This window comes from Podarcis gaigeae, assembly GCF_964106915.1.
Source record: "Podarcis gaigeae genome assembly, chromosome: 8".
NCBI classification, from domain to species: Eukaryota; Metazoa; Chordata; class Lepidosauria; order Squamata; family Lacertidae; genus Podarcis; species Podarcis gaigeae.
In genome coordinates, this window is record NC_139684.1 from 2,516,820 (window position 1) to 2,533,055 (window position 16,236).

The window sequence follows — 16,236 nt, forward strand, 5'->3', positions numbered from 1 at the left end:
GGCTCCCTCTCAGTGGCGTAGTGTGGGGGTGCAGGGGGGGCCCGGCCGCACCGGGCGCAACATCTGGGGGTTAGAGTTAGGGGGTACAAATCCATGGGTTAGGGGGCGCAAATTACTTGCCTTGCCCCGGGTGCTGACAACCCATGCTACGCCACTGCTCCCTCTTGCAGCTCCTGCCCCCCGCAAGCAAATGGTTGTATCTAAGGTGGACTCAGAGCAGACTGACCAAAAGCAGTGGACCTTTGTTAGCCATGTCATTAATTGCAGGGAGTCTAATCTGAGTAGGAGCAGCACTGGATACAACCTACGTTGCCCTATCTCCAGTTGTAGCCTATCCTTGGCTGGCTGCCCTCCCTAGAAACTTGCCAACCATATTGGGGCTGTGTTTTGTTGACTTTGATGCAAGGAAGGATGCCGAGGAAGAGGGGGGAGGATAAACAGACAGACCCAGCAGCAACCTCCCATTCAAGCCTAAAGCCACAGCAGACAGGATAATGGAGGGCTTGTCTTTCTGAGAAGGTAAATCCCCTGTAATTTGTGAACGAGACAATGGGAATGACCTTCTCACAAGGCTCTCATATTAGTCTTTGAAATCAGATTTGGCAGCTCTTACTATGGGCCTCAAGATAAGACAGCAAAGGGAACAGGATTCCACATCAAACGGTGGGGGTACCTGCCTGCGCAGGTGGGGATGCATTTTTTGCAAATGATGCAAGTCAGTCAATTCCAAAAAATGTGCCGGGCAGCCCTGGTGTGCCAAGAAAAAGGTAAGATGGGCTCCTGTGAGAACCCCAAAGCAGCCCCTGTCAAGGAGGCTGCCCTCTGAGCCATTTTTGCTTCCCATGTGTCTTCACCTTTCCAAAATTTTACTGCATTTATAGGGTATTGCTGTATTTTAGACCGGATATGCCTATGATTTAATTGTTTGCTTTATATTTTTTTGTTTTTTGTTGTTGCTTGGAGACTGCTTTAGTATTAAGCGGCATGTAAATATGCCAGTTCCTCCCCGAACTGCCCCATGCCACACATTCCTACACTCAGCCAAAATACAGCCCCACAGAGGGTGGGGACCCCATGGCAGCCTGAAGCTGCTGGGCTTCTTGATGCCCATATGACCTGTACAGCGTTATTATACCACCACCATCATCATCACGCACCCTTCAACAGCAGGCCCTGGTTTTGGGCTTAAATTGAAAAAAAGTTAAAGCAGATTATGAATACAAAAATAGATTACAAATGATAGGGTTGGCCCTGAAAACCCACCTCTCAGGGGTCAAAGGTCATGTTAAGGAGGTGTGTCTTGTAAGGCCCATGACTCATTTGCTGCTACCCTGTGCTCCACATGTGGGGGAGGGGGAGAGATTCCTAAAGCAAAATGTCTGCATTATATCAAGAGCAGCAGACGGTGCTTGATGCTTCTCCAGAAAACCAGGATTTTGAACCAAGAGTGGGGAGTGATTCCCAAAATCTCTTACCCGTAGAGAGAAAGCGGTGAGCAGCTAGGAGCAGCTGCGGGGAGATCTTCACCTTGGACTCTGTGTCATTGTCCTTAAAGGCAGAGAAGTCCCTTTTGCTCTTCTGGTTATTCACTCGTTTTCTGGATCGGTTGTCAGCTGCAGAGGAGGAAGGGGATAGGTTGAGAGGAAGGGTGTCCCCCCAAGAACAAGTCCACTATTCAGTGTATTACTGCAAAGTGTGCTTGTTCCATGCACCCTGGTGCCTACCACAAGGGCATGTAACTCAGACTCCTGGAAGTCTTCTGCTTTCATATAATTTACATCTTTCTAGTCCTCAGGGCTACACATTAAATTCTGTATCATTCCAATTTTAGTATACCTGCACAACTCAAATTAAATTCTATGGGACCCATAGTTAACACTATGGACACCATGGGGAGTAGTCAAATCCTTCTCAAACACTGGGGCAGGTTTGGCAAATGCCCCAATTTTATCCCTCAATGCAATCCTAAAGTTCTCCCTGAGAAGTGTATGATTGACACAGCACTCATGGGAAAAGCAAAGCACTGTGCTTGAGGACCAGGCTGCAATGTGGCCAAATGTATGCAATTGAAAAAAGAAATGGTCAGCATTAGGGAAGAGGCCTGGAGTATCTCTGAGCCAGCCAAGGCATCATGAACTATGGGATCTGCTCTTGCAGGAGGCAGCGATGGCCACCATCTCAGATGACTTTAAAAGAGGACTGCCTCTTGTGGAAGTGAGTTCCATAGTTGAACTGTGCTCTGTGAGAAGAGGGGCTTTCTTTTGTCTGCCCTGAATCTTCCAGCATATTGCATGGATGAAACCTGATCATCAGGAGACCCTCAATCAAGCAGCTTCAGATCAGTGAGCTGCAGTTTCCATCATCTCAGGTCATTGGTCATGCCAGCTGTGACTGATGGGAGTTGTAGTCCAAAGCAGGTGGAGGTGCCACACTGGCTGCCCCTGCCCTATGGTGCAGAGGAAGACCCACAAAATGTCCTATCCACATATTCACATATTTATTACCATACAGCCGATCTGCCATCCCACCTCCCTGCCCGGCAATAGCGGAGGTTGGGAAGGGACCTAACTGTACATATCTGACTCGTCCAGGATCTCTGACTTGATGATTTCCTCAATGACATCCTCCAGTGTCACCAGGCCCAGCACCTCATAGAAAGGGTCACCTTCGCCTTCATTGTTCACCTTCTGGACAATGGCCAGGTGCGATTTACCTGTGGGAGAGAGAGCGAGATAAGCTATTACAGCACCACAGAAAGAGTCACAAGTGTTATGCATTCTGGAAACATATCATCTGCCTGGTTGCTGCTGCAGAGTCCTGGGAAAATGAAATCCTATGTCTGTGGCCAGCTCACCCTAAGCTGTCCTCTTGCTCAGAGACAGCTGGTCATAGACGGTGGGAGGGTTGGAATCTTGGAGTCAGATTCAACAAACGTCTACTAAGAACAGACCCATTCCAATTAGAGGATCTAAGTTAGCCGTGTCTATTTCAATGGGTCTACTCTGATGTAGGACTGGCACTGGTCACAAACAACCCTTGGTGTCAAGATGTGGGGTCAGGGGTTGCATTCAACTATGTCTTACTCAGAGTAAACCCACTGAAATTAAATAACTTAAGGTAGTCATGTCTGTTAACTTCAGAGGGTCTACTCTGAGTAGGACTAGCACTGGATACCACCCCAAATGATGTGAGGAAATCAAACCAGGGACCAAGGGAAACTATAGGGATTACTTTTAATTTAGGGAAGAGTACCGCACACTCTAAACAAAGGGCTTGAATGATTTTGGTAGGAGGTCAAGGTGCCCACAGCAGGCCAGAGTGAGTTTGTGAATCAGGTGGCTCCATAGGGCTGTGCTTGTTTGCCAGGCTAGCTTGAGCACATGAGCAGGGACAGGGCTGTGGGAAGTTTTGGAGGCAGGGATGGCAGGGAGAGGCAGAAGGTTCCCACATGAAAACAGTCTGAAAAAACAAACCAGAAGTCTTTTGCACAATGCTCTCCTCTTCCTCACTCTTGGGGCATTCGCGAAGCCCGGTGGAGGATCAGTCTGTGCAATTCTGACTGCTATTACAGCATTAGAGAGACAGAAAGGCAATTAGATGTCCTGGCAATTAAGGAGGGGGAGAAGCACTTTCTCCCCTTCTGCGCTGTGGGAGGGAGGAGACCTCCCAGGCTAGGCAGGAATTCTTCTCAGCCACTGCTGATGGGAAAGGTGGTTTCTGAGACACGGAGGGGGAGCTGCAATTTCATGCAATTCTTCAATGTCGAACTGCTCACATGAGTAGGCCATGGGCGAGTGGGAATTTGGAAGAGATCGCTGGGTGCTTAATGTCATCTGTGCCAGCTCTTGGTTCCCATGCCAGCCCCATTTCCACTATACATTTAAAGCAGGATCTTACCACTTTAAACAGCCATGGCTTCCCCCAAAGAATTCTGGGAACTGTAGTCTGCTAAAGGAGCTGAACATGATGGGGAAACCCCTCTTCCCTACCTAGAGCCACAATCTCTGGAATTGATTTGGAATTGCAGCTACCTTTTAGTAGCAACGTTTAAAAAGTTGGTTTTGCCTGTTTTCACCGATAAGTTCATTCCTTTATTTTATTTGCAAACTGCTTGAGGTTTTCTTGTTTTTTGCAATCACACAGTATATATTTTTTGTGAAAAAAACAATTAAACAGTTAAATAACAGGAGGACAAAAAGCCACCGCCCATGATGGAAATCTGGGAATAAGAGTTCAAGGGCGCTGCCTGATGGACAGAAGGGAGCTCTTATTTCTTGATTTAATCCTGCCCTGATGAATGAAGTCCTTGGAACCAGTTGCCTTTCCCTGCGCTGCGGTTCTTCCTGAGCACATTGTTGGAAACTGGCAGGTCATGTGTTAGCCACAAGATAGTGGAGATCAGCAGCAGGGCCTGGTGTTGTGAAGCAAAGATGCCCAGATGAGCCTGACTCTGGGGGACACTAAAGCTGGGAGCTTTCCTGCCCTTTGGAACTGTTAAGCTGTGAATACTCTGAAGGTGCTCTCGGCGGGACTCTTTCCAGAATGCAACAGGGACATACCGTATTTTTCGCTCTATAGGACGCACCCGACCATAGGAAACACCTTGTTTTAGAGGGGGAGAACCAGAAAAAAAAATTCTCCCCCTCTCTGCGCAGCACCCCTTCAGCAAAGCGGCAGGAGAAACGGAGCCCCTTCCATGTCTCTTGCCGCTTCGCTGGAGGGGCGCTGCGCAGAGAGGGGGAGAATTTTTTTTCTGGTTCTCCCCCTCTAAAACAAGGTATGTTCAGTGCGTTCAAGGTGCGTTCAGTCACCTTCAGTGAATGCAAACCGAAGCCTCTGGAGCGAGGTGGGAGTTCCTTCGGGTTCCTTTCGACCTGCTCTTTGGGGCTGGCAGCTCCGGCTTTCCCCCGCCAGCCCCAAAGAGCAGGTCAGGGAGCAATGGGAAGGCTGCTGCTCCCCGAGCTTGTGGGGCTGGCGGTGGGGGAAGCCCGGCTTTCCTCCACCCCCAGCCCCAAAGAGCAGGTCGGGGAGCTTGTCAGGGCTGGTGGGGGAAGCCTGGGTCTCCCGCCAGCCCCACGGACCACACATTCTCTCCATCAGATGCACAGGCATTTCCCTCAGATTTTAAGAGGAAAAAAGTGCATCTTATGGAGCGAAAAATACGGTATATCACCATGCAGAGCTATGTGGGAAAAGTTCTCGACTGAAGCCTTCCTCAGAGAATTTGGTCTGCTCTGCTACTGCACAGTTCCCCCAAATTTCTGATCGTCAAAGCACCCCTCCAAAAAGTTAGGGTGATACAAGAGGAATCCGCAACATACTGCATCCCATCCCCCCTCACCCCCCCCAACAGAAATACAGCATTATCTGGTCATTAAGTATCTTCAGTCACCAAGCTGTGGAGGGTTTTTTTGTCACCCCGCTCCTGGGTTACTCCCCCTCCCCAAAATAATGGTTTTTAGGATTCTTACATGTGGTTGGTGATGTTTTAACCACTAAGCTCGTGCACTCCAGATCTGGCCCAGCCATCTTGCCATGGGAGCTGCAGTCAACTAACATCTGGAGGTGCCACATTGGCCACCCATAAGGACTGAGCTCACCTTTGGTATCTACCATTTCATATGCTTAATTGGTCTTCTCCATCTACTCATCTTTGTAGGCTAAATCATTTATGTTGTCATTTTAACACTGTGTGATGCTATTCATAGGCAAACTTGTTTTAATTAATGCAGGGGGGCAGAGAGCCATTTTGCCTACAAGCGTTGATTCCAAACAAGAATGTGCAACACATTTCAAATACAAAAAAGCAAAGCAAATACAAAAGAGGCACATTTTGATCCATTACTAAGTAATGTGAAGGACAAGAACGGCCTGTCCTCAGAGCCACCTTGACCAGCTTGGCAGATGTGCGGGACTGCAGTTGCCACCAGTGCTGGCTGGGGCTGATGGGAATTGTAGTCCAAAACATTTAGAGGTTGGCAAAGGCTGCCTCAAAGCCAGGAGGTCAGCATTTGCCTCATGGGCTCTCAGAATGCGCTGAGGAAGGAATGGGGCCACAGGTGCTTGCCCTGGCCCATCCTTGCTGGCTCCACCCAAACATCGTCATGTGTTCATCTGAGCATGTTTATAATCTCCACCTGAATGGGAATCCTGTGCAAACTGGGCTTCCCAATTATATGGAGGGTTCTAAGCAAAATTAGCTGAATGTCCAAAAATTCCCCCCCCCACCTTCCTGCTCAACATGCAGATGTGGGGCTGAAGTTGACCAGAGCACATTGTCCTGCTGCTCCCCTGATGCGTTAGAGGTGAAGACTTCCTGTGTCAAAAGTGCCTGAGTGTCCCAATCAAACCAGTGTATAAATTAGCCAGAATTCCCTGATCCCAAGGGAGGTTGAACTAGCAAGAGGCAAGGCAGGGCTAACAGATCATGCAGAGACGTGGCAGGCATCCTCCTCTAGGCTTGGGTCCTTTGGGCTGGAGATTTTGCTGAGAGAGAAATGAGTTCCAGGGGCTTGGAAACGCTCCCTGCAAAAGGAGGGGCCAGCACCAGAAGTCCCCCCCCTCCCGCTTCTTCTCCCACTTTGAGCAGGAGAAGGTTTCTTAGGTAGAGAGCTGGCCCTGGGAAAACGGGGGAGGGGGACCCACTCCTGCATGGGACTCATGGGGTTAGAGGGTTCCCTGTGGGGTTGGCCTTTTGTCCCTGTATCCCCATTCAAAGTAGCCCCCCAGCAAATAAATAGTTCGTTTCCTAGTCAATCTGAGGAGAGGCAAGGAAGGGCCCATCTTTAATCTTTAATTCCAGGAGAAATACATAACTTCTCATGACAAATGTGCTGTTTCTATATCACTGAATCGCATAGCAAAGACAGAGTCAGGGCAATTGTCTTCTTCCTTGGAATAGTAATGCTGCTAAACTCTACTGGCCAGAGCTTAATATGAAATCCTTCTTTGCTACATAATGGAGCGTGGCCTTTCACCTCTCACCTCAGTTGCTAACTCCCCTGGAAACATCACTGGGTCTCTGCACTCCCAACAGCAGCATCATTATGATCATCATTTGTTTATTATTAACAAAATTAACAGACCACCCTTCATTACAAAGTAACCACAAGGCAATTTCCAAGGTATCTGAAGACGCAGGGCAGTGTCCGGCCACATTCAGTGGTGCTGACTCCCAAGTATGTGAGGCTAGGCAGCAGGTAAAACCAAACTAGCTTGGGTATCTCCAAAGGCCTGAAAGAACACATTTTTGTAACCAGGTCTAGAAGCTGAGTAATGTTGCCTCCATCTGCACTTCCAGAGGGAAAGCATTCCACAGCTGGGGCACCACTACAGAGAAGGCCCTGTCTCCTGTCCCCTCTCTCTTGATCTCATGGCCTTGGCCAGTCTGTCAAAAGGGAAAGGCACCCTGAGAACAACCTGGGTCCCAAGTATTTCAGGCCGAAACAAACACTTTGAATTGGGCCCAGGAACACGGAGACATGCAAAACAGATGGAGGCTAACTTTGTGCAGAAACACCTGTCAATAACCTGGCAGCAGAAAACCAGATGCCACTTATTCACCCCCTCACCAATTAAATTTTTTATTATTTGTTCCATTTTTAAGCCACCTTTTATTGATTAAGATCCCAGAGTGGTTTGCAATATATGCAAGTAAAACAATAAAATGTAAACCAAATAAAACCATAATATGTACTAAATATAAATTTAAAATAAACAGTATACAGTGGTACCTCGGGTTAAGTCTTAATTTGTTCTGGAGGTCCGTTCTTAACCTGAAACTGTTCTTAACCTGAAGCACCACTTTAGCTAATGGGGCCTCCCGCTGCCGCCGGAGCATGATTTCTGTTCTCATCCTGAAGCAAAGTTCTTAACCTGAAGCACTATTTCTGGGTTAGCGGAGTCTGTAACCTGAAGCGTATGTAACCCGAGGTACCACTGTACTTACAACTCACCTTAAACTCACCACTTTCTTCCAGAGGTTCTGCCCTGATACATGACCATCTGCTTGCAAGCATGAAATGTCCTAAAGCAGCTGTTTGCCCAAGGCGAGAAAAGTATTGCCTCCAAGTGACCAGGCACAGATTTCTCCCCACTCAAAACACCTCCATGTGCCACAGACAGCTTATATCCTTAGCATGTTGTGTCCAAGTGGGCTAGTAATTTTTACAGACACTCCCCTCACTGCCCTGAGACCCCCCCCCACCACATACAGGCTCTCCAGGACTTCAGATGGGGTCTCTCTCTCAGCCCTACCTGGCGGGGCTGAGGGCTGTACCCGAGACCTTCTGCATGCAAAGCAGACACTCTGCCACCGAGACACGGCCCCTCTGATCTTAATAGCGGAAATGAATCTTTGGGGAAAGGTAGTAATGAACACGTTAATTATGGCAATTATGGTCTGTGCATCAGAAAAAGGCGTCAACACACATTTAAGACACTATGAGGGAATACAGCAGTTCAGATAGTAAGAAGGCAGGAGGATGAACAGTACCCCACTGACCCTCGTGGGTAGCCTCTGTTGCCACTGCGGCATGGAGGGCCAGAGCCAGGATCCTAATGGGTGCCTTCCCCTGAGGAACCACACAGGCTCCTTCCCACAGCACCTTGCTGGCCAAGTGGCAAAAGGAACACACCATGGAGGCAGCCATGGAATAGAGGAGCGCTGTCTGAGGGCCCAGAAGGGACAGTCTGGAGACTGAGGCTTCAAGGGCCTCCGTTGGCTCTCGGCTTCTGCTGGGGATATTTGCCTCCTCAGCCTGGTCTGTGATCCTGCAAGTCCTGACCTGCCTCACTGCATGGGATCTGGTGTCAGACCAGAACATGATAATTCTGCTTTTGCTAGCTGTGGGGAGAGGCAATGTTGTTTTAAAAAAAGTTTAAATCAACTTAAAATTACTGGACACAATCCATGGGCAAGCAAGTTAAAATGATGTAACTCAGAACAGATCCTGAAGCTGAGGCTCTAATACTTTGGCCACCTCATGAGAAGAGAAGACTCCCTGGAAAAGACCCTGATGTTGGGAAAGATGGAGGAGAGGACGACAGAAGACGAGATGGTGGGACAGTGCTCTCAAAGCTACCAGCATGAGTTTGACCAAACTGCGGGAGGCAGTGGAAGACAGGAGTGCCTGGCGTGCTCTGGTCCAGGGGGTCACGAAGAGTCGGACATGACTAAACAACAACAAACTCACCCTTGTTTTTAACCACTCACCAGAGGTGACTAGGAATTCCACCCATGGGAGTGAGAGATTGCTCAGCCCCTCCTCCCACAGCCCTCATCGAATCATAGAGTTGGAAGGGATCCAGGGTCATCTAGTCCAGCCCCCTGCAATGCAGGAATCTCAGCTAAGCATCTATGCCAGACGGCCATCCAACCTCTGCTTAAAGACCTTCAAGGAAGGAGAGTCCACAGCCTCCCGAGGGAGATAATTTCACTGTCAAACAGCTCTTACTGTCAGGAAGTTCTTCCTGATGTTGAGTCAGAATCTCCTTTCTTATAACTGGAAGCCATTTTTTAAATGGCGGGCACTGGGCAGGAAGTGGGGAAAGCCCTCACTTCCCCACCCAGCAGAGAAACCAAGCGGGCTGCCAACAGAGGCATGGGCACTCTGTCATCTCCTGGCTGCCCACTGCATTGCCACAGTGAGTGTGCTCCCTCCTTTGTTTCCAGTGGGTTGGTGGTGGGGAGAAGGCACAGCCCTTCCTTCTGTTGCCCATCAGCTGCACAGCAGGCACATCTCCTGCGCATCTAGTGTAGAAACACAGCGGGCGAAAGGCAGGGAGTGATCCATGCCTCCAGGCTGCTTCTGTGCCAGACACCCAGGACAGGCCTTTGGCTCCTGTGCAGCCGGCACAGAGACACAGTGAGCTGGTGGCAAAACAACAGAGCACTTCTATGCTGAACATGCAGGAGTGATGCAGTTTTGTGTGCTCAATGAGGGGGGAAAGCAGCGGCAGAAGGAGCAGAGGAAGCGTGAAGGCTGGTGTGTTCTGCCCTCAGGGCTGGCCTGGAAGGTGCAGCCAGTGGACAATGTGGCACCTTGGCTGCGCACTGCAGGGCCCAATCAGACACATGTCACACCATGCCGGAAGGAACCTCAGCGGCTGCCTGTCAGCTTCCAGGACAGGTTTAAGGCTTTGGCTCTGAGCTACAAAGCCCAAAACAGCTTGGGATCAAGTTATCTGACGGATCGCCTCTTCTCATAGTGCCCCATTCAGTCACTGCAAAGGGCTGAGGAGCCCCTTAACTGTACACCATTGTGGAGAATTGTGTTTGGTGGTGACCGGGAAGAGAGCCTTTTCTGTGGTGGCTCCCTCTTTGTTGGAATCACTTCCCAATGGAATGCAAACGGGCGGCAAAACTATTGGTGCTATGGTGCCTTCACACCAATGTTCCCAGGTCCTTGCAATGTTTAGTTCCAGAAATGGCATTATGTTAATTTGCCCTGTTGTTGCATTTCATTTTTTGAAGTTTTTAAATCTTTTGATTTTTGATATTTTTATTTGCTTAATAGACTGCGGCATTCTTGCTGATCTGTCTTGAAATGCCATATGACAGGCAATCCACAAACAGCTAACTAAACTAACATTTTAGTTGGAGAGGCATTTTACGCACCATCTGCTCACAAGCGTGGATTCTCACCACCCTTGGGTGGAATGAAGTGCCATTACACCCCAATAAAGACACATCTCCAACGCTGAGTCTGAACTTTGTCCTGTGAGCAGCGGTGTAGGAACTTTGCAAGTGGACAGCAATAAGAGGCAGCCCAGGCCCCCAGGGATCCATCCCACAGAGCAGGGAAACCAAAGTAATTAAGAAGCAAATGCACAGCTCCCTCCCTCCCAACCTCTCCTCTCTGCCAGATAAACCCAGGATTATGGGTTTAGGAGACTAGGAAATCCAGAAGCAAACAGCTGGTGGGTGGTAAACTCCTTGAGGCATCAGGAAAGAGAGAGGGGTGTTGCTAAGAAACTGCAGCCTGGGCAAGGCTGGGGATCACAGCAGAGACCACCGCCACTGCCGCCACTTTTTCCTTGTCCCTAAAGAAGATGGCATAGGAACACAGGAGAAGGGCACAAGAACCTGCCTTCTACCAAGCTCAGGGCCTTCCCCACCCAGTTGGACTACAACTCCCAACAGGCTGTGCGGTCCTGGGCTGATGGGAGTTGTAGTCCAAGCCACCTGGAGGGCACCAGACTGGACAAGGACTAGCAGTGTCTCTCCAGACAGGTTTCAGAGTTTCAGACAGGTGCCTCTTCCAGGCCTACCTGGAGACCCAAAGTGTGTGCTCTGCCCACTGAGCTGACTACCGCCCTTCCCTTACGGCAGGGGCAGGGGTGTCGTGACGCTCTGGGCACTGCCGGACTCCGTTCAAGGCAACCGGAGTCTGCCTTAAGCGTATGTAAATGTACAGTCTGCATGGTTAGTTAATATGTTGCTGCCCCTTTGAGCAAAAGCCAAGCCGCTCTCTCTGAAAAGAGAGGGGAGCCTGGAATAGAAGCAGACCCCGGGTCCATCTGGCTCTGTGCTGCCTGCTCTGACTGGCAGTGGCTCTCCAGGGTCTCACACAAGGGTCTCTCCCAGCCCCACCCGGAGATGCTGGGGACGGAACCTGGGGGCCTTCTGCATGCAGGACAGGTGCTCTAACGCTGAGCTATGCCCCCCCTCCCCACCGCCCCAGGACAGTCAAGTTTTAGGCCTCTGTTCAATTGCACAAACAGCTCAGCAAGAAAGTTAATTTCTTCCCCTCTTCCTGCTTAGAGTGCAGGCTGCAAAGGTGTGTTTTTGAAAAGGAGCCAGGTGGACAGGATGAGGGAAGACTTGAACTTGGAACAAAGGCTTAGGACAGGACTCACTGAGAGTGTCTGCCTCACAATGTGATTTATTGTGTTGCACACTGTGTACATGTTTATTAATATGATAATGCTCATTTCCTTACCCACTACATTAATTTTCAATAGTTGCAGGAACTCTCCCTTTCTCTGTGCTTCTGTAGGAACATACTAACCCAGCCCTTGCCGCTGGCACCACTGGGGGGGGGGGGCAGGGCGTGGAGGGTGCTCATCACCCTCCACACTCCCCCAGCCCTTGCTGCAGAGCCAGAGAGGACATGACGGGATCTCTGTGGAGGGGGGCTGGTTTGCACCCCCCCCCACACCCCAGATTGTGTGCCCGGGACCACCCCCTGCCCATGCTATGCCACTTCATAGGACTGAAATTTGTTTCTTTCTTAAGAAGACCAACTGACATATCTTTTTTTGCAGATTTTATTTTGGATCTCCACAGAGCGACTCTGAAGACCTATTTTCATCCTTGTGAACCAATTTTGCCTTCAGGCCCTGGCATCAGTGATGATGGGCTAGTGATGGGACTGAAAACTGAGATGTCCTCGGTTCTTTATCCAGGTCTTCTATGTCACCTCTTTTGGTGCTGTGCTGCTGCATGAATCAGCTGATCTGTGGGATAGCACGGGGGCAAAGACACAGCCTTTTGGTGCCCCGATGCCCTGTGGATCACCTTGCTTGTGCAACACCAAAAGACGCACATCTTTAATCCATGCTTTTTTTTAAAAAAAAAAAGTGTTGTTGAATAATAAAAAAATGGGACTAGATATTTTGTTTTGGTGCCCACAACCTGGTTTCCAGGAGCCATGTGGCGAATAGCTTTTAAATCCCCGTTTCTAGCACTGATCCTGAATCATATCAATGGGAAGAAGGGGGCAAGAGAGTATATCTGGACCATCTGTAGACCTGTGTAGCCTTTCAGAACCACAGAAAGAAATGGCCCAACAAATACTGGGATAAGAATCAGGGCATTTTCCATAGCTGATGGAAACTTGGGGCAAATCCCACCATTACAGATGGGTATCAATCTATAAAACCAACAGCCAGTTCAGAAGACCTACATTTCCATCCCCCTCCATTATATAAAGAAGTAAAAAAGCACCTATATTAAACGTTGAAAGGAAGGGGTGACAAGCTGACCCCCCCCCCTTTGACCCAGCCTGAAGGCATAGTTCAGATCTAAATAATAAGAGTAAAATCCAGGTAAGCACTGGAGAGAGTCCAAAAGTTGCTTATGTCAGTATAAAGGAAGATGCTAATGCAATTGTGTATTATGCAATGCAGCAGGCACAGTTTGTCCCGCAGAGTCTTTGTTTTTGTGCTGGATGAATGGCCATCAGTCCACCATAAAAGTCTCCCTCTATTTTTGCCCTCTAAGTACACAAAGTTTTTCGTCTGTTTTTCAGACAATGACATTATGCCATTTTTGTACACTTACCGGTAAACCCTTTACCTCTCTCCAATTTCTAGCTATCAGTATTCTTGCTGCCATTAATAAGTCACCAATTAAATGTTTATATAATAACCCTAGGTTGTTTCCACTGAATATGTCCAACAATACTATTTTGGGAGGTTTTATTTCTTCTTCTTTAACAGGTTGTCCCAGTATTTTTTATTAATTCTACAAAGATCTCCTCCTAGATGTCCCACAACAGTGATGCTTATGATACATTCATATTCATGATGCTTTTAAAATATAGAATCATAGAGTTGGAAGGGACCACAAGAGCCATCTGGTCCCAACATGGGGCTCAAACCCATGACCCCGGGGTTAAGAGTCTCATCCTCTCCCAGCTGAGCTATCCCAGACATGTATCAAGCCTCTTTAGTCTATCCTTTTAAAGTAGTGGTGTTAACCTGGACTGATCAACTCCAAAGTGTATTGATGGCCCAGAACAATCTCCTGACATAAAGAGCTGTGCTGGAGACCCCAAATAGGTCGTTGCCTTTTAGTCTACCTGTTGACAGATGCCCTCAGCGAAGGGCTCGGTGCCATTCTCTACCAATGCCATGAAGCCAGCTGAGATACTGGCTATGGGTCAAGGACATTAGCTCCAGGACAGAAAACGTATCGCAAGCACTCAGGAAAACTGGAGTTCCTGGCCTTGCAGTGGACGGTCGCAGAGAGGCTGCAGAACGATCTCTATTGCTTATGAGATGGGCTTGTCCCACATGTGCCCACTTGGCCACTTCGATCGGAGGAGCTGGCACTGCTACAGGTGCCACACAATGCCCGTTCTGCATTTGAAGGTGCTCAGTTGCTTCATGTGGCGGGACCTGCACTCTGGGACTCCCTGTGCTCTTCTTGACACCTGCTGGAACATTCCTGGTCAGACAAGCTGACCCAGCTGCTTAGAAAGTTGAGGTGATTTTAATCTGTCTTAGTATTTTAATTTTTGTATGTTTTATAGTATGGTTGTGATTTTTCCTCGATTATATTGTTTTATCTTTTTGTAAGCTGCTTTAAGGTTTTTTACAATCAAGAAGTGAATAAATTTTATGAAATGAATGAATTAATATTATGGTCAACAAAAGAGCTTTCCATACTTTTCATGTTAATGACACACTTTTTAGACATGCATCATTTTGTGACACAGTAATTCAGTTTTACTAGCAAACCAGAGGTTAAACTAACCCCTTTCCAGTCCCGGGAGGAGTGTGGGAAGCGCTCGTGCAAGACACCTATGACACTGCAGCCGACAGACTAACGGGTCACAACACACAGTTTGGAAAGCTCTGGCTACAGTGATAACACCGCCTTAGAATATGGCTTTACCTCCACCAGGTATAACGCCACCATTCACTGGCAGGAAGCAATAATGGCTGATTTCAATTTCAGCATAAAACATCACCCTGGGAAGTCCAAGGTGAAAGCTGATGTCCCTTGGCTAGTGAATCTAAGAGATAACAACTGAAGCTGTCCTCGCAATTTTACAACCTGCAGATAGACAGAAAGAAGACACTGTGTCTTAGTTGGCAGCTGTTACCTGCCAAAGACAAGATACTGTTTTTCCTAACATCTAAAGCTATGAGATGCAAACGTTTGTATGAATATTTTGTTTTTCTGTTAATTATGCTGCTTTAAATGCACGTATATTGTATATTTAACCTTCATATATAATGCTTTGACATTTTGCAATGCTTTATTTGATGTTTTAATTTAGATTGTAAACTGTTTATCATATTTTTTTTTAATAAAGAGATAAAGCCATATAGAAATGATTTAAATAAATTAGTCACTTTTGCCCACACAACACACATGCATAGTTCTTCTACTGAACCTTAGGCAAGGCACTGAGCTTTTGTTATCTGGGAAGCAGGAAACACACAAAGCCTTGAGCAGCAGATCCAAATGACTCAACTCAGCCCCTCGCTCAGCTCCAAGCCCCATCCTTGCTTTATCAAACTACCACAAGATATGGTGATGGTCACAAATTTGGGGAGCTTTTTTAAAAAGAGAGAGAGAGAGAAGGACAAAATCAGGGAGAACAGTTCCACCAGTGGTTATGTCAGCCATGGCAGACTAAGAAAAGGTCATGGCTAAAAGGCAGTATATCGCCAAATGCTAACAGGCACTACCACACTTTGTGGCCTCGAAAACATGTTAATTGTATGTCATGTGGGGGGTGGAACACCAAATTGTGTGCAGCATGATGCTACGCATGTTTACTCTGAAGTAAGTTCCATTGAATTCAATAGGATTCACTCCCTACAAAAGTCTGCATAGGACTGGAGTCAGATGGTTTTCACCATACATGACGTGGGTTGTTTGAGACATTTGTAAGGGCAAAATGTGCACAACCAGGCCCTTGAAGCAGCCACTATACTAACCTCTCCCAGACTTGGGTCTCCAGCTGTTTTGGATGACAATTCCCATCATCCCTGACCACTGGTCCTGCTAGCTAGGGAGCATGGGAGTTGTAGTCCAACAACAGCTTGAGACCCGCTCTCAAGAGCTTTGAAGAATGCGCTGAATTCTGGGCTGGAAAGAGCATATGCTGTGGTTCCAGCACTCCCAGTCCTTGCCTTGCTGGAAGGGGTCTCATTTGCATGCACTCTCCCCCAGGCTCAGTTTACGCCACCCTCAGTTATAAGGTGAGCAGAAAGACCTCTGCCCAGGACCCCACAGAGTTACTGTCAGCCAGATTAGACAATACAGTGGTACCTCGGCTTACATACACTTCAGGTTACATACGCTTCAGGTTACAGACTCCGCAAATGCAGAAATAGTACCTCGGGTTAAGAACTGTGCTTCGGGATGAGAACAGAAATCGTGCTCCGGCAGCGCGGTGGCAGCGGGAGGCCCCATTAGCTAAAGTGGTGCTTCAGGTTAAGAACAGTTTCAGGTTAAGAACGGACCTCCAGAACAAATTAAGTATTTAACCCGAG

At 48.1% G+C, this 16,236-nt stretch overlaps 1 protein-coding gene across 4 annotated transcripts in view; it reads right to left on the reverse strand.

The window, feature by feature from the left end:
- The window catches only part of CNNM4 (cyclin and CBS domain divalent metal cation transport mediator 4), a gene marked incomplete at its 5' end in the record, with an annotated part of 47,500 nt that overhangs the window by 13,441 nt on the left and 17,823 nt on the right, over positions 1-16,236 (reverse strand). For all 4 annotated transcript variants that reach the window (XR_014567564.1, XR_014567565.1, XM_083753238.1 and 1 more), the window contains 2 exons: positions 1,476-1,613; positions 2,570-2,713. Coding sequence is in view for 2 of the 4 variants with exons in the window: in XM_083753238.1 (XP_083609364.1) it covers positions 1,476-1,613; positions 2,570-2,713 (282 nt within the window). The remainder of the gene's footprint in view (positions 1-1,475; positions 1,614-2,569; positions 2,714-16,236) is intronic.